The following is a 14,919-nucleotide window of genomic DNA, read 5'->3' as shown; positions in this document are numbered from 1 at the left end:
GGGAGGGGGGAGGGGAGGAGGAGGGGAACACCGCGTTCCCGTGGAACGATTATTGTCACGGGGCTTCGATCTGTCGGGGAACATCCATCCATTTTCTCGGCATACAATTCACGCTCTCGGACGTTTTGCCCCCGTTTATCTGGCAATTAAGATCTCGCTCGTATTTGATCGGCCCCGCCCGGACGTGTGTATTTATTTTTCGATGTATGATTTAGCGGCATTGAAGAGCGCCGCGACAAATGGAAACGTCTCATTTTCCACGGACGCGCGCAACGTCGAGCGACAGTTTCCGTATAGTTGACACAACCCGCAATTTAGAGAAAGGATTTTTACATTATTTAAAAGATAAAAAAATGTATTGGGTTGACGTCAATTTTTTTTTTTTTTAGATTATCACCGCTTTCACACTCTTTTTTATACTATTTTATCCTTTATTCCAATTTTCTTACGCCCATAGCTCTCGAAAATCTCTCCACATCACGGAAATTGATGAGAAAGTTTATTTACAGCAAGAATTTACGTGCGAAATAAATGTCGAGTAAAATACAATTCTTGTTGTAAGAAATTGACGAAACGGAAATTATTAACTTTTGATCGTTCTGTTCCCAATCGATATGCGAAGCATGGGAAAAAATGGGGCGAGAAGTGCCGACGTCCGTCGTCATCCTTATCGTCGACGAGCCGGCGCGTCCGGGGCGCATGTAGCAACTTGAGCGCGATAATTACCGGAGTCGGTCAACCTGTACGCGCGGCCCGGTATATGCGGGTTATCTAACGTTTTAGTGCCAGATGTCCATCCTGTCCGGCCAATTTCCTCCGTTGGTCACACGCATACACGTATGCACATGCGTGTTCGCGTATTCGATGCGCCCGGCGACGCGAGGGTCCCCGCATTAGAGGAGGCATCGCGTATATATCGTCCGACCCCGGGGTAATTGTGGCAACGACGACGACGGAAGTGTCAGATTAGAATCTGAGATGCTCCCGGGAGCACGCGATGCTTGTCCTAGCCCCCTCGAACTATTAGGCACTTCTCTCTCTCTCTCCCTCTCTCTCTCTCGGGCTCTTCGCTACCCCCGAGGCATTAGCCCTTAAACGTTCTTGCCAGTGGTGCTTTTACTTGCGAAAGACGGTGACTCGTATTCGATATTCCAGCTCGATATCTTGGCAATCTTTGCGATATTAAGGTTGTTCCGAAATTCGAAATAAAAATAGTTTTCGCTATTAATCGAAGTTTATGATTTACGATAGAGATTAAGTGTAAATGATTAACAATTTTTTTTTTTTTTGTTAACGAGAACACGACTCCAGATTGGGAAACAATCACGCGAGAATTCATATGATCCTATCGTCATTCGAGATCTATAATTCCTCTTAACACTGCTGAACACGCGTCGACAGTCCACCGTCTGTCTTTATACCGATCGTATCGATCATTGTCCGGTTGCACACACCCGGAGTATTTATTCCGCTCCTCTGCCAAACAATTTGCCGAGAGAGATCGTATCGGGCCCACGCGAGCACGGATTACCGACGCGCGAAACGTCAAGGTATCGATCTCCTCCTCCTCTTCGCTAAATGGATCGGCCCGGTAATGGACAGATTCGGCGATATCGTTCCGCTCGTGATACGTACATACCTATCTCTTCGCGGAGAGAAAGAGAAACCCGGACCCCTGCGCGGGCCCGTGAAGATGATGATTACCTTTTCCCCGGCGAAATCTCGGCGCATCTCTCGCTCGCACCCGCTGTCGCTCCTCAAAGAGATCGGCGATCTCGAAATCTGTACGGCCGGAATAACATTTCCATCGCGTTAGCATAAAATTATCCGCGTGCCATTACCGTTCATTAGCAAGTCAAATTGGCCAGATTGAGCACCGCTGGAGCCCTTCAGTTTTGGAGGAACGACCGGTTGGTGGGCCTCGTGGCAGGCTACAACGGCACCAACGGCGGACGGTACCAATCGGCCAACCCGTTACCGCGGGTGAACCGGGGCTAAACCGAAATAAAGTGGGGTACACCTACCTTTGCCCACCACCGGGCGGATTCCCCTCGCTATCTTGATCGACAACCCCGTCGGTGCTCTTCACCTGTGAACGACATATGCGCGTGCGGCCCGCTCTGACGACAGTGTGACCGCACTTTACGTTAATTTGTCGATGAGATAACGCGCGTTATAAGAAAAAAAAAAAGGAAGACCAGTCGCGGATATGATTAACAACAGCACACACATCCTGGCACCGATAAACATCCTTACGGAAGATGGACGTCACGGAAATTGATGAGAAAGTTTATTTACAGCGAGAATTTACGTGCGAAATAAATGTCGAGTAAAATACAATTTCTATTGTAAAAAAATGAAACGGAAATTATCTCTCTCGTCCTCTCTCTCTCTCTCTTTCTCTCTCATCTTGAAATTTGCATTTTTCGCTCTTATTATTTATGTTTCTACTCCACTGTTGCAGCAAGTGGCCACGCCAACAGTGGTGAAGAAGATTTTAAGAATGAAGCAGGAACAGCCGACGATGTTCGCCTGGGAGATTCGCGAGCAGCTCGCGCGCCAGGGTGCTTGCGACCCCCAGAGCTTACCATCCGTATCTTCGGTCAATCGTATTCTCAGAGGCGGCGGGCTCCACACGGATATCCCCACCATCGAGAGCGGCACATCCGGCGGATACACGTCGCAAATTCCGTCGAACGCCGGAACCAGAGGTGAGGATCGACGACGTTACTAAAAGATCGCGGGCAATCTTTTGTCATGACGGAACACAATGTCGATTTTATACACTGGAGAGAAATGGACGAGCGATAGATTGCAATCGAGGGAGAAAGGGGGGTAAAGGGACGAGCGGCCGCGTCTATCCTCGGCTATACGAAACTTCGTGAATCATTATATGCAGGCCAAAGCTACGTTGTTGCTACGAGTGCACCATTACAGACTAATGACGCCTTAAACACCTGTCCCTAGCGTGGAATTGCTCCGCGGCGACGGATTCCTCTTCCTTTTTTTTCTCTCTTGCGGTTATTTTCAGAAGAAAGACGATAAATGTCCGAAAACGACGACGGCCAGCGAGCCGGAGGAGAAGAATAGGGTGAGCGATCGTGAACGGACATGGGGTGGGGAGGAAAGGGGGAAAATTTCGAGACACCCCGTTGCCGTGATTGACTCGTCAGCAAAAGCCACGCAGAGCAGGCAGGGCAACGGGCACGCAATCCCGCGCTGTCGAAACGGAAAATTTGCTTCGTAATTTGTGCTGCTGCTGGATGCTGTAAGCGGTGCTCAATTTACCGGCTTTGAGCAGCTAATTGCGAAACGAGCTCTCCGGATTCTCTCATCTTCATCTTTCTCCTAAACCATAGCTAAATCACGAGTGACAGCTAATATCTAGAAGAGAGTTCGCATTTTGTATTTGGTTAAAATATTATTTCACAGACAATATATCTGTACGTTTGTGATATAAATTGGAGAAGATAATCGGATGCAACTAAAAAATTGCAGGCAAAAACTAGTTTGGAATAAAATTTATAAACAGAATAGATATCGGGATAAAAAAGTATTTATTATTTTTGACGGTCGTAAAATATTATAAGAACCTCATATTAGTAGATTCATTTATTAACAAATAAAAATGTGTCACACGTGACGAATTTATTGCAGCAAATAACTTCAGAATGGAAAAGGAGAGACATGACATACATTGACGTTTCTGCAGGATAAATGATTCTTAATATTAAATTAAAGATCTTATACACGATAGAAAAATACGTATCCGCGCATATTTTCCCATAAATTTCATTGTAACGATATCTGTAATGAGGAATTTTTTTGAATAACTTTTTCTTCCCGAATCGATTCAAAAACTATAGTAATGATATGCAATTGCTCTGTTTCTTTTTCTCAGATACACTCATGAGAACCGACTATCAGTTGTTCTATCCGGGTGCCCTAGGTCCGCTGCACATCTCCACAAACAACAGCAATACCGGCACGCCGTCTTGGAATCAGAGCTTTTATTCATCCCTCTACCAAGCGACGACTTTGCACTTGCAACACGGAATGCAATCATTCGCGTAAGTCAATCCCTAAATTTCTTAATTCAATGACATAATCGATTCGATAGACGTGTATATTTTAATTAAATGCATTTATAAATTTATTTTTACAGACCTTTGGATGCCGAACGTCTGTCGGAACAAACCGGCGCGCAGAGTCAGCTGGAGTTGAAGTCGAGCTCAAGCTCGACGGCCGGTAGCGATGATTCGTTGGATAAAAGCGACCTAGACGAAAATCTTGTCGATTCGCAGGATCATTACAAGTCCTTCCGAAGCACACCGATCATTTTAGAACTCAGCCAGAAAATCGGCAGCGATCGCAGTGCATTCGTCAGGCACGCCACGCCCAATTCGCACGCTGTAAACTTGGACAACTCGCGGGAGAGCCCGTTATCAATCGTCGAGAAGCAGGATCGTCCCATGTCATACAGGATTCTCGAGGCGAAGAACATGAGTCCGAGCACAACGACGATGACGACGACGAACGAAAGCGCAGCGGTGGAAAATCAGCCACCGCAGCCGCAGAAGAAGAAGAATCCCTACTCGATAGAAGAGTTATTGAAGAAGGACGAGAGCAAATCTCCACCCAGGAGGCCGAGATTGCCCAATATCGGCGTGGTGCAACCCTGCGGAGTTGTTGTCAGTAAGGAGATATAAAAGGATATTATAGCGCCCAAACACGCGAGTTTTCGGGATAAGGCGCGTTGTGTATTTATGCAAAACGCAAACTATATCGTGATAATCATTGATGATGAATCTCCGTTCGGGCGAACGTTATACGGCGTACATCTCGGCTGTAGGCATATGTAGGTATGTGTAGTATTGCCAGGTGCAGAGAAATACTGACCGATACGTGCGAAACGCATTTAATGAAAATTAAAGGCTTACATACTACCTTGATATATATAACTTGAGAATTATTTCTTTGCACCTGTGATGAATAATCTTTGCGGGTATAATGAGAGTAGCGAATGTCCTATAAGTGTCTAACTTAGAGTATCGATTAAGCATAGGAGTTGATGGAAGAGATTAGAAGCGGATAGAGTTGAAGTTTTCTCCTTCGAGAGAGAACGTGGCTGTTTTGTGAAGTAAAAGAAGAGAAATGGTACGCGCGAAGCCATACGTAATGTTAGGATCGATGACTGTAATTATCGATTGTAACTTGTAACGCGTAGTGAAGTATACGTAATCTCTCTTTGTGTGTAAGTTAACTTATAATTAAATTATTTTTTCCATTTTTTCCGCGTTGCTATAATCTTTCGAATGCCGGTGTTGTTCTCATCGGCAATTGAATACAAGACTATTAATCGCATTGAGAATTTAAGACTTTGCTTAAACTTGTGTGTTTGACATAAAAGAAGCCAGTTACGACCATGCGAAGTAATTGGAAATCCGGAAAAAGTTTTCTTTTTTACTGCTTTCACTGATTTATCTTACAATTCGTCGAATTTGTCACCGACAGTGAAATATCAATTAACGTCACCAGTCTCTCCTCGCGCGTAATTAACGTAACGCAATAACTTGGACACTTCCAGACCGCTATGTCACGCGATGAAATTCGACATTATCGCACATGCTTTTTGAAGGGAATTAATCGAGACATGATTCCGCGCCCACCGACACGAAAAAATAAACACGATACGATGCCTAATAAAAGTCGGCAACAAAAATTTTTATATTTTTTTTTATTTAGGTTGAATAATCTACTAAATTTTAGACATCTTCGACTGCCCGCTCGCGTATTGTTCGCCGAAACGTCAAATGGGCAATTACGCGTCTCTATTGTGACTCTTCGCACTTTAGAGCCCGGTGCGAAATAGCCGCTGCGATGCCGTTATGCTAGCGCGGAGGATCGAGAAATTAAATGAAATGCCTAATAAATAAACGGCCGTAAAACATGCGGATGGAGCCGTAGCAGTAAAACCATAAACGATTCGGTCGAGGGTGTCATACATGGACATGTCCCGTGTGTATACCTTGTAAAATACGACGATATGTCACTCGCTTAAAAAAAGGAGGAATTAAACAGCGACGTTACATCGAGCAGCCGCATCGGTTCCTCCTTTCTCTATCTCTTTTTGCATTTACAACGTTGTAAACCTTTGCATCTCATTCCTCATCGCGGACTAATTAATGTACTATAAAAACGCCAGTGCTTTAATGTCGAACGATTTGCTCGCTTTGCTGTCTCGCGCCTGCCAATTGCGCGCGCTCGCGAGCTATTTCGAGCTGACATCTCGATCTCACGAGAACCATGAAAGAGATGTCGTTCCTCGCGCGCTTTCTTTTACTTATGACGAATGAATCTTCTTTGTCCGCCGCAAATTGGCTCAATAATATCCGCATAGAAAGGGAAACGCGGGAGAAACCTGGGTACGCTTAAGCTATCTTACATAAGCGGAAGTTATTGCTAACGCTCAAACCTTTTCTTTTATTTGCCATACACGGAGATTATTAGACCTTAAGATGAGTGTGAAACACATCCCAAAAGGGAAGAGACCCGTTATTCGTGTAGGCTTGAAATATTTATTTTAGATTTAGACAATGCGAAGTTATACGAGTGAGCATTCCGTGTTTGACAAATTATTCGCGAGTTAAAAAAAAAAAAAGATCAGGTAAGACATCGATTCAAATATCTATCAGTCGAAGATGATTTTTAGATTCACCATGAGAAAGTACTTGCCAGTTTTACATTACACAGAATGCTCATATAGAGAGATCTGATATAATTAGAATATTAGTTCTGTACAATAATAATTGTGGTCGAACAGCCTTTCGTGGGTCTCTAAACGACTTTAAAGATGATGTCTTCAAAGTTATAGAATTAAAAAAAGGAAAAACGAGGAATAAACTAAACGGCGATTTGAACCAACGGCGCTGAATCAAACACGAGATGCCGAGCAGATTTTCCAGATATAATATTACAGGTGATTCGTTATAACTTTAAAATATCGCCGCACAGCAGACCTACGAAGACTGTCGCCTAAAAATCATGCAAGTTATCGACTAATTAATACTCGTAATAAACTTATCCTGTATAATATCATTAAATACACTAGTCAAAGTGACATATATGCCGTGTTTGCCTTGCACGTCTTTATGTTCGGCATGTTTTATGCATACGTCAACGAGTTATAAGAAAACGATAGTGATGCAGGAATAGTGTTGCATACCAAAACGCACATCGAAGCCGATGTAATAATAATAATTTAACGAGTTTTACAATCCAACTGTTTATGAATAATCATTGTTTTTTATTAGACATTAGCGACACCCACAAGAGGAAAGTCTTTTTACATATAAACTTTACGTCTTTTCGTCGAATCAATTAAAAATCGTCAAGTTGCGCACGAGTATAGCTACGTAAAATATTCGGTAAATATAGTAATTTTGTGGTAAAAAAGATTGATTCACAGTTTTATTCTCGATACTACATCGTAAAAGCACGTCACAATAAAATTAAGAACTTAAATAATTATATAACATGAATATATTCTCTGCTCTCTGATAATACGGCACGGATTGTGTTTATATAAAATTTCTATATATAATAATTTTCTTTTGAATTATATATCGCGTTTAACTTATATATAATTCAACACATTTAGAAAATCTAATACACGATTCTTAGAGAAATATATAACTGTTTGATTAAATATAATTAACACAATTTAACATGACACGCATTAATATATAAAGACAAGCATGAGATTAGAATAGAAAAGATTTAAATAGAAAAAAGCATTTTTCTTATTATAAAGAGGTCATTTTACAAATTGATATAAACGACATTTTAAAACTCATGTAATAGATCTTCTATAATCTTCATTAGAGAACTTTATAATAATTATACGTAATAATTGTATATATATGTAGGGAGAGTTTTTCAATAGCCTAAGAAAGACAACATATCGATGAGATATATGAATACATATACACATGTAAATGTAATAATATTCACGGCACAAAAACAATAATGAATGTTTAGTGGCTGAGAAAAAATTTCTATCATTGTATCTGTCTTATATATAGTTTCGTTGTTATAAATAGAGATTCTATTCCTGGTAAAACATTTAACGTTGCAAATGCAAATAACCCGAGCAATTGTGCGTTCAAGTCAGGGCGCATAAATTATCCACCACTCATTTCTTTTTATGTACAATATCGCTTTTCTTCATGTCTCTGGCAGACTATATACAGGTTTATTTAATAACCTTCGTTTTTTGTTTTTTTTTCTGACGATTGACTATCTCAGAGCTGGAAATTATGCTGCGAATGATTGAGAGTATTTGTCGACATGGTGTGCACCGGATGTGATGGTGCCGGAGTGTACAGACTATGATGCGAGTGCGACTTCGCCCTAGAGAGCTCGCTGTAGCGGTCCTGTTCAGGCGGTGCCACTAGGAGGACCGGTCTTAAAGACAGGGACTTACGGGAGCCAGCTACGCTCTGGGCCTCGTTGATGTAGCCTGGATTCACTTCGCCTGAAACAGATATAAAAGAATTGATATTATTAATAGTGAGATACAGTACTTTTCATTAAAGGTCCAAAAACAGCTGATTTACTCGGAAATATAATTAACGAAATTTAATAAGAATGTTCAAAGAATTGCTGGCTAATCACCTTTGTACAGGGATCCGTTATTAAAAGGCTCCGGTTGCAGCCTTACGTGTCTGGAGGCCAGGATGAAGGCAAGCGCCGACAAAGTAGCCGCGTCCAAAGCCGCAATCGCAGCGAGCGGTATCGCCCATCTCACGGCACAGGCGCCAGGATTGTATCTATCGAATAGCTTCTTAATTGCCAGTTTTCTCACGTTTATTGTGATCGCAATTATATTCTTAATGCATAACGCAGTAGCTATTTATCGCATTGCACCAATAATTTGCGAGCACATATTTAATTCAGAAGTTTAATACAATAAAGCGTACTCGTGCAAGGTGCGATTGATGATAATTTATATTAGCTATATATATTTTTTGATGAATTTAGAGTCGATTTTCTCTCAAATCGAAGGAAAGTCTTTCTCCCGACAAAAGAAAGGTTCTTATCTTTTTGTCGAAAATTATAAATAAAATTTGATGACTTTACAAAATAAACTCCAAAATAAAAAATAACACGTAAAGTAGTGCGTAAATAATACGCAAAGTAATAACACAGTTGTAATTATTTTATCGATATTTAGATTAAACTTGGTGAAAGAAATTGTTCCAAAAAATATATCTTTTGTTTTGATCCTATTTTTAAATTTTTATTTTCCATGTATAAATATATATACGCCGCAAAAATACGTACCTAGACGCAGTTGCGCCGCATACGGCGCGAATCACCGGCGAATCCCAGCCCAGAGGATAGACGCAAACTCCGACCGCCATGCAGATCGCTGAAAAGGATATTTGGAATATTATTTCACTTGCATAAGACGATATTCAATTACGTTTACAAGGCGATCTAATTTGAAGCTGTTAGACGGAAATGTCGCTCGCTTCGCGGTACAAGTATTAAATACTTTTCTTTTCCGAGGTAATTATACGTTACGTGAAGAGACATAAAATTAGTTTAATGATAAGCGCTAAGCGATCAATGTTTCTCGGCTTATTGACAAGTCGGATACTTCAATTATACGCCTCGTCGAGATTTGTGGTTCTCCTCTTTGCGGTTCTGTCATTTATATCCGCAATCTATGAGACGTAGGCAATGTTCGTGGCATTTATGCGTGCGCGATACGGATGTGATAGCGCGCAGAAAAAGAGAGGCCCCGGTAGTGAAAGGGACTTGGTACAACTTTGTAACTTGTAACGCGATCCGCGTTTTCCACGACGCGGCGATATCCCGACGAGCGATCTCGACGTAAAAGCTTTGACATACGTTACACTCTAAAAAATACAGAGAATCTTTATAATTTACTATAATTAAAACGTCTCGTCTCTCGGTGATACATTTACTTTATTCGTGTTTTATGCTAAGACCGAGCACACCTTTCACTGTCGTGACTTGAGCCATATAACGCTAGCTCGTTTGCAACGAATACGTCGAAACTTTATTGCTAGAGAGACAGTTAGGCTTATATAAGTTACGCTCATTAAACAGATTATATGCGCATCAACATCGTGCAACGCAATATTATGCAATTTTCGCAAATTAATCGCTTTGTTATGTATTAGTGTTGTTTTATGTGTAACTGAAAAATATATAAATGAAGTAAATTCACTTAATTTGCGACTAAAAGATAAAATATAATTTCAAAAACTTTACTATTTAAGTATGCAGAGTAAGCGCATAATTTAGATACGCATCATACAAGAATATCGAGAAGCGAATTGTCATAATTAACGGAATAGGTCAGTGAAGTGCGAAAATATATATATATATATTAACTTGAATACATTTCGCTATACGTCGATAAAATTAATCCAAGCAATTGAGAACCGCAGAAGGCAGTCTGCGTAGAGAGATAAAATCTTAATACAAAGTTATTGCAACGGAATATCGATTCGATAGCAGTCGGTTTGCGTTAATCATAGAGACATTACTGGCTGGCTGGCACGTCGAGGCCTACACATGCACACACGCGGCGCATGCGACAAGCGACCGGCTACAAGGACAAGCGGGGAGTGCCTCGACCCGGGAGAAAGACGAGGAGCGCGATACAACGGCGCGTCTTAAGATGGCCGTTCGGCTAAGTCTCAGGTTGCCAGGTGAGCCTATGAGGTTATTGCATAATTTAATTTATTTTTAAAATATATATATTTTATTATCTCTTACAATTAGAGAGAGAGAATAATGTTAAAGAATGTTAAATGTTAATGTTGAGAGAAAAATTATATTAATATAGGAAAATACCTTTCTTAATAATAAATTTTTTAAACACAGAGAGTATGATGTATGTTCCTTTCTCTTGGTAGATTTATCGCGTTTTATCACGGATGCATCGGATACAATAAAGTCGTATCGGCCGCGCAACGTGCATTTCCAGCGCTCTCTGTTGACCTCTTGTCAAAGCTTCGCAGACAAATTCGAAAATGGCGAACCGCACCGTGAAAGACGCTAAATCTATTCGCGGAACAAATCCGCAATATTTAGTGGAAAAGATTATTAGATCTCGGATATACGACTCTAAATACTGGAAGGAAGAATGTTTCGCCTTGACAGCGGAATTGCTGGTAGACAAGGCGATGGAGTTGAGGTTAATAAAATCAAAACATAACCTTTACGAATATCACTTTTGCCGATAATATTATTCTAATTTCTAATCGTTTAACGGATAAATATCAACATTTATGGAAAATACGTTATTTTCTAATCAATTTCAATTTTTTTTTATAGATTTGTAGGAGGAGTATATGGCGGCAATGTGAAACCCACGCCATTCCTCTGTCTCATATTAAAAATGCTTCAAATACAGCCTGAGAAAGACATTATAGTCGAGTTTATAAAAAACGAAGAGTTTAAATACGTTCGCGCGTTGGGTGCACTGTACATGAGGTTGACCGGCTCTTCCCTGGACTGTTACAAGTATCTCGAACCATTATTCAACGATAACAGAAAGCTTAGGATACAAAATAAGCAGGGTGTATTTGAACTCGTACACATGGACGAATTTATCGATCATCTTCTCAGGGAAGAAAGATGTTGCGATGTTATTTTACCAAGAATTCAAAAGAGATATGTTTTAGAAGAGAATAACGAGCTAGGTATACTATACTAACTTACATTTCCAACTAATGGATATAACATGATTTAGCCATATCTTTTTATAAATGTAATCATTTATATTAAACAGAGGCAAAAGTATCGGCGTTAGAAGACGATATGGATGACGGTATCGAATCATCAGAGGAAGAAGAAATTCTACCTATTAAGGAATCACCGCGCAAGAGACCGGACGATCATGAACGGGAGAGAGATCGTCACAGGGATAGAGACAAGAGACATTCTCGATCCGAAAAGAAAGCCGAAAAGGAAAAGCAGAGATCAAGAAGCAGGGAAAGGGACAGAGACAGAGATAGGAGGGAGCGTAAACGCAGCAGATCACCGAAATCTCACTCATCGTCGCATAAAGATAAAGATAGAGACAGGGACCGTCATAGAAGAGAAAGAGAGCGAGATCGGAGAAGAGAACGTGACAGAACTAGGCATTAAAATGATAAGTACAGTCTTTTGATCGAGTGAATGGGAGGTGAATAAATTGGTGATCCTTTTCTTATTCTCATCATTGTTTGAATGTAGTTAGCGCCGGTATGACACATTTACAGGAATTCGGTATTAAAATCACAATATGTATCCGGAATCGAATCCGTATAACATATTCAAATATATGTATATACATTTTCATATCACTTATGTTATATTACAATTGCTCCATTAAATAAAAAAATAGTGAGCAGTATTGATACATAATAGTGGACGAGTAATAATTATATGCCTGCTCTCTTAGAAACTAATTACGATAATGTTTTGCTTTGGAACTCTTACACTTAATGCATTTCTCACGTTTCATAACGCGTTTGGTCGTTCAAACGTTTCTATATCACTTTTATATATTCTTATATTGCAAAAAAAAAAAAAGAAAAGACCTGGTAATGTTTAAAATGTAGGCGAGTTCAAAATGAATAATCTCTCTTCCTCCTTCTTTATCCACTTTAATAGTTTACTCACTGCCTCGATAGCGTCCGGTTTTGTTACTAGAGGCTCAAACGTTACATATAGTTCAAAACCAGAAGCAACCTAGAGAGAGAGAGAGAAAAGATGTATATTTATATATATATAACCGAAGGACAAGAAATTTTGCGATTAAATTGAAAATAATTTTTTCTCTCACCCATGCTAGCATTGTTTCCTTATCCAGCTGCTGGAATATTAGTTTTAAAGGTCGACTAGGAGAATGCAATCTGTGATGTAAACACTGATAAAGCCCCAATAATCTGAAAAAATTTTATTTTATCGCAGGAATTATATACAAGTCGTTTATTGAACAAGTTTGCAAATTTTACCGTTCTATTTCTTCATCCGTTGTGTAAGGCGGTTGAAGCCCAGGACTCCAAAATTGCGCGGTACTTTTGCACTTGTACAAAACATGTCGCATCTCGGGTAATCCGATGTCGGCAGTCGTTATCGTCGGTTTGTTCATCGACTCGTTTATCGCTTCTAAACAATTCGTCCGCCGCAATTTCTCCACAATTTTCTATCACAGAAGGAGTTCATCGATAAATTCATATTATTCATAAGAATTAAATTTTTCATTATTCGGTTCAATTCGATTTGCGATAATTCTTACTTGCTTGGCGTCCGATAGTACAAAAAATACATCCCTATCGACAGTGAGTAATAATAAACACGCCTGGCAATCTTCCGATAGATAAGAAACATGACCATGCATGTATCCATTGGAGTCGAATTTCGGAAGGCATATCGGCGTCCAACTTTCCGCAGTTTTGAGTGACTCTGAACTGTCTACCAGATTTTGTATTATATGTAAATCCATTGGATGGAGAAAAAATTTGTTCATTCTGACTAATGTTACCAATTGATTGTTAGCTAGAAGTATTGCGAATACTAAATTCTGAAAAATATGTTTCTCCATTTAACAGCGTAATATTTATATTAATTTAAGAAATGAGCAAGTATTCTTCTAATGCTTTTTCTACCTTAATTTTAGCACATGTTTGAATGATGGTCTGCGTAATGGAACTTCTCATGGAAGGAAGTAGGGGCAAACATTTAATGGCCCCTAAAAAGAAAGCTGGCTCTCTATCCATAAAATTCAACAAATGATCTATCAGTCTTTCACTGCCGGTTAGTAATCTTCGTAGATCAAAGTTTCTTCTTTGATCGTACACTCTATTCAACTGAGACTGTGTCAACACAGAGATTATCTGATTATATACATATCTACAATAAATAAATATATGTGCATAAATATCAGATGATATATTTTATCAAGATTATTGTTTTTTAAATATAACACATACGTTAACTGTAAAGTGAGCTGAGGTACACTTTCCAATGTCTTGGACACTGCCACTAAAATTAATGGACCCTTCACAACGAAAACAAAGTTTGTGTCGCCCGCATGTACCGATCTAATCATATCGCTGCCCGCTTGAACAAACGACACTAGAGCCTGCATAACTCCCATAACCGTGACTAGTTTGTCTTCTGAACTGTACCTAGAGTATATCGGCTTTCCCGCCTGACTCAGAATAAAGATATGCTTCTTCTGCGCCCGCCACGTTTTGCAATGCAACGGATCTCCGTCTATGTTACTCTGACCCAAACGGTGTGCGACGTCGTCCTAAAACAAATCGTACTATTTACATTCGAAACGATTTATCAATACACGTGATATGCAATGCGATAACGAATGCAAGGAAGTTACAAACTAACCATTTCGGTATCGTCAAGAGAGAGGGTCTTCTCGGATTCTCGCGGGCTCGGCGCGATAGGAATGTCCTGTGTATCATCCACCTGGATTTCGGAGATGGTGCTGGTGGTGCTCTCCTTCATCTGCCTGTCACCGTCGAAGCTACTGCTCATCTCCTGCTCGTACTCGTCGAAGCTATCAGTGGTGACGAGCATCGTCTCCGTGGAGGCACCGGGCTCGATCCCGGGCTCAGCTATACCGTCGTCGATCGTCTCGACGACGACGGCCGATTCCTTTGCGGCCATCTCTACGACCGGGAACGTCGAACGATGAATCGCTCGCTACTCCGCTATCTTCGTTGATAATGTTTGACATTTATCGACAGCGGGCCATCGTAGATCAGCCGCCATCGCTGCAATCAATTGACTGCGTTCCAAAATTCATTGCTAATGTGCTAGTGCTAGAAATCTACAAGATACGTCACGTGAACTATAGATTTCTAGTAC

The 14,919-nt window shown here is 40.5% G+C and overlaps 4 protein-coding genes across 6 annotated transcripts in view; 2 read left to right on the top strand and 2 right to left on the bottom strand.

The window, feature by feature from the left end:
• Positions 1–7,858, top strand: part of LOC115234945 (paired box pox-neuro protein) — a 23,651-nt gene extending 15,793 nt beyond the window's left edge. The window contains exons 4-6 of the mRNA XM_029806370.1: positions 2,465–2,711; positions 3,902–4,070; positions 4,166–7,858. Of these exons, the coding sequence (XP_029662230.1) occupies positions 2,465–2,711; positions 3,902–4,070; positions 4,166–4,709 (960 nt within the window). The 3' untranslated portion in view covers positions 4,710–7,858. The remainder of the gene's footprint in view (positions 1–2,464; positions 2,712–3,901; positions 4,071–4,165) is intronic.
• A 393-nt stretch (positions 7,859–8,251) lies between these two features.
• LOC115234946 (LHFPL tetraspan subfamily member 4 protein-like) lies at positions 8,252–10,068 on the bottom strand. 2 transcript variants are annotated; one of them, XM_029806372.1, is made up of 4 exons: positions 10,029–10,068; positions 9,346–9,433; positions 8,677–8,831; positions 8,252–8,536 (listed from the first exon to the last, which is right to left on the bottom strand). In XM_029806372.1, the coding sequence occupies exons 1-4, from the start codon at positions 10,051–10,053 to the stop codon at positions 8,304–8,306; spliced, it is 501 nt and encodes a 166-aa protein (XP_029662232.1). In that variant the 5' UTR covers positions 10,054–10,068; the 3' UTR covers positions 8,252–8,303. The 2 variants fall into 2 exon arrangements, with proteins under 2 accessions (XP_029662232.1, XP_029662231.1); XM_029806371.1 differs by lacking the exon at positions 10,029–10,068 and adding an exon at positions 9,958–10,019.
• A 543-nt stretch (positions 10,069–10,611) lies between these two features.
• LOC115234862 (pre-mRNA-splicing factor 38A) lies at positions 10,612–13,843 on the top strand. 2 transcript variants are annotated; one of them, XM_029806221.1, is made up of 5 exons: positions 10,612–10,748; positions 10,956–11,236; positions 11,377–11,744; positions 11,834–12,196; positions 13,712–13,843. In XM_029806221.1, exons 2-4 carry the CDS (start codon positions 11,073–11,075, stop codon positions 12,190–12,192), a joined length of 891 nt encoding a protein of 296 aa, XP_029662081.1. In that variant the 5' UTR covers positions 10,612–10,748; positions 10,956–11,072; the 3' UTR covers positions 12,193–12,196; positions 13,712–13,843. The 2 variants fall into 2 exon arrangements, with proteins under 2 accessions (XP_029662081.1, XP_029662080.1); XM_029806220.1 differs by lacking the exon at positions 13,712–13,843 and having other exon boundaries at positions 11,834–12,623.
• On the bottom strand, positions 12,314–14,851 carry LOC115234858 (vacuolar fusion protein MON1 homolog A). The gene is made up of 7 exons (XM_029806215.1): positions 14,437–14,851; positions 14,022–14,344; positions 13,698–13,941; positions 13,328–13,612; positions 13,044–13,234; positions 12,872–12,974; positions 12,314–12,777 (listed from the first exon to the last, which is right to left on the bottom strand). The coding sequence occupies exons 1-7, from the start codon at positions 14,716–14,718 to the stop codon at positions 12,637–12,639; spliced, it is 1,569 nt and encodes a 522-aa protein (XP_029662075.1). The 5' UTR covers positions 14,719–14,851; the 3' UTR covers positions 12,314–12,636.
• Positions 14,852–14,919: the final 68 nt, after the last annotated feature.

Source organism: Formica exsecta, unplaced genomic scaffold (assembly GCF_003651465.1).
Source record: "Formica exsecta isolate Colony F162 unplaced genomic scaffold, ASM365146v1 scaffold21, whole genome shotgun sequence".
Lineage (NCBI taxonomy): Eukaryota > Metazoa > Arthropoda > Insecta > Hymenoptera > Formicidae > Formica > Formica exsecta.
Note: the sequence above shows the minus strand (reverse complement) of the source record. Positions and strands in the feature narration are given on the sequence as shown.

Excerpts from the sequence above, each read along its gene's own strand:
- LOC115234946 (XM_029806371.1), bottom strand. The coding sequence starts at position 9,991 with ATGTATCACCGAGAGACGAGACGTTTTAATTATA. Across the intron at positions 9,434-9,957 it reads GACGAGACGTTTTAATTATA|CGATCTGCATGGCGGTCGGA; the intron begins GTAAATTATAAA and ends TATCCTTTTCAG. Across the intron at positions 8,537-8,676 it reads TAACGGATCCCTGTACAAAG|GCGAAGTGAATCCAGGCTAC; the intron begins GTGATTAGCCAG and ends TATCTGTTTCAG.
- LOC115234862 (XM_029806221.1), top strand. The coding sequence starts at position 11,073 with ATGGCGAACCGCACCGTGAAAGACGCTAAATCTATTCGCGGAACAAAT. Across the intron at positions 11,237-11,376 it reads GACAAGGCGATGGAGTTGAG|ATTTGTAGGAGGAGTATATG; the intron begins GTTAATAAAATC and ends TTTTTTTTATAG. Across the intron at positions 11,745-11,833 it reads AGAAGAGAATAACGAGCTAG|AGGCAAAAGTATCGGCGTTA; the intron begins GTATACTATACT and ends TATATTAAACAG.
- LOC115234858 (XM_029806215.1), bottom strand. The coding sequence starts at position 14,718 with ATGGCCGCAAAGGAATCGGCCGTCGTCGTCGAGACGATCGACGACGGT. Across the intron at positions 13,613-13,697 it reads AAACATGTGCTAAAATTAAG|AATTTAGTATTCGCAATACT; the intron begins GTAGAAAAAGCA and ends CATATTTTTCAG. Across the intron at positions 12,778-12,871 it reads AGGAAACAATGCTAGCATGG|GTTGCTTCTGGTTTTGAACT; the intron begins GTGAGAGAAAAA and ends CTCTCTCTCTAG.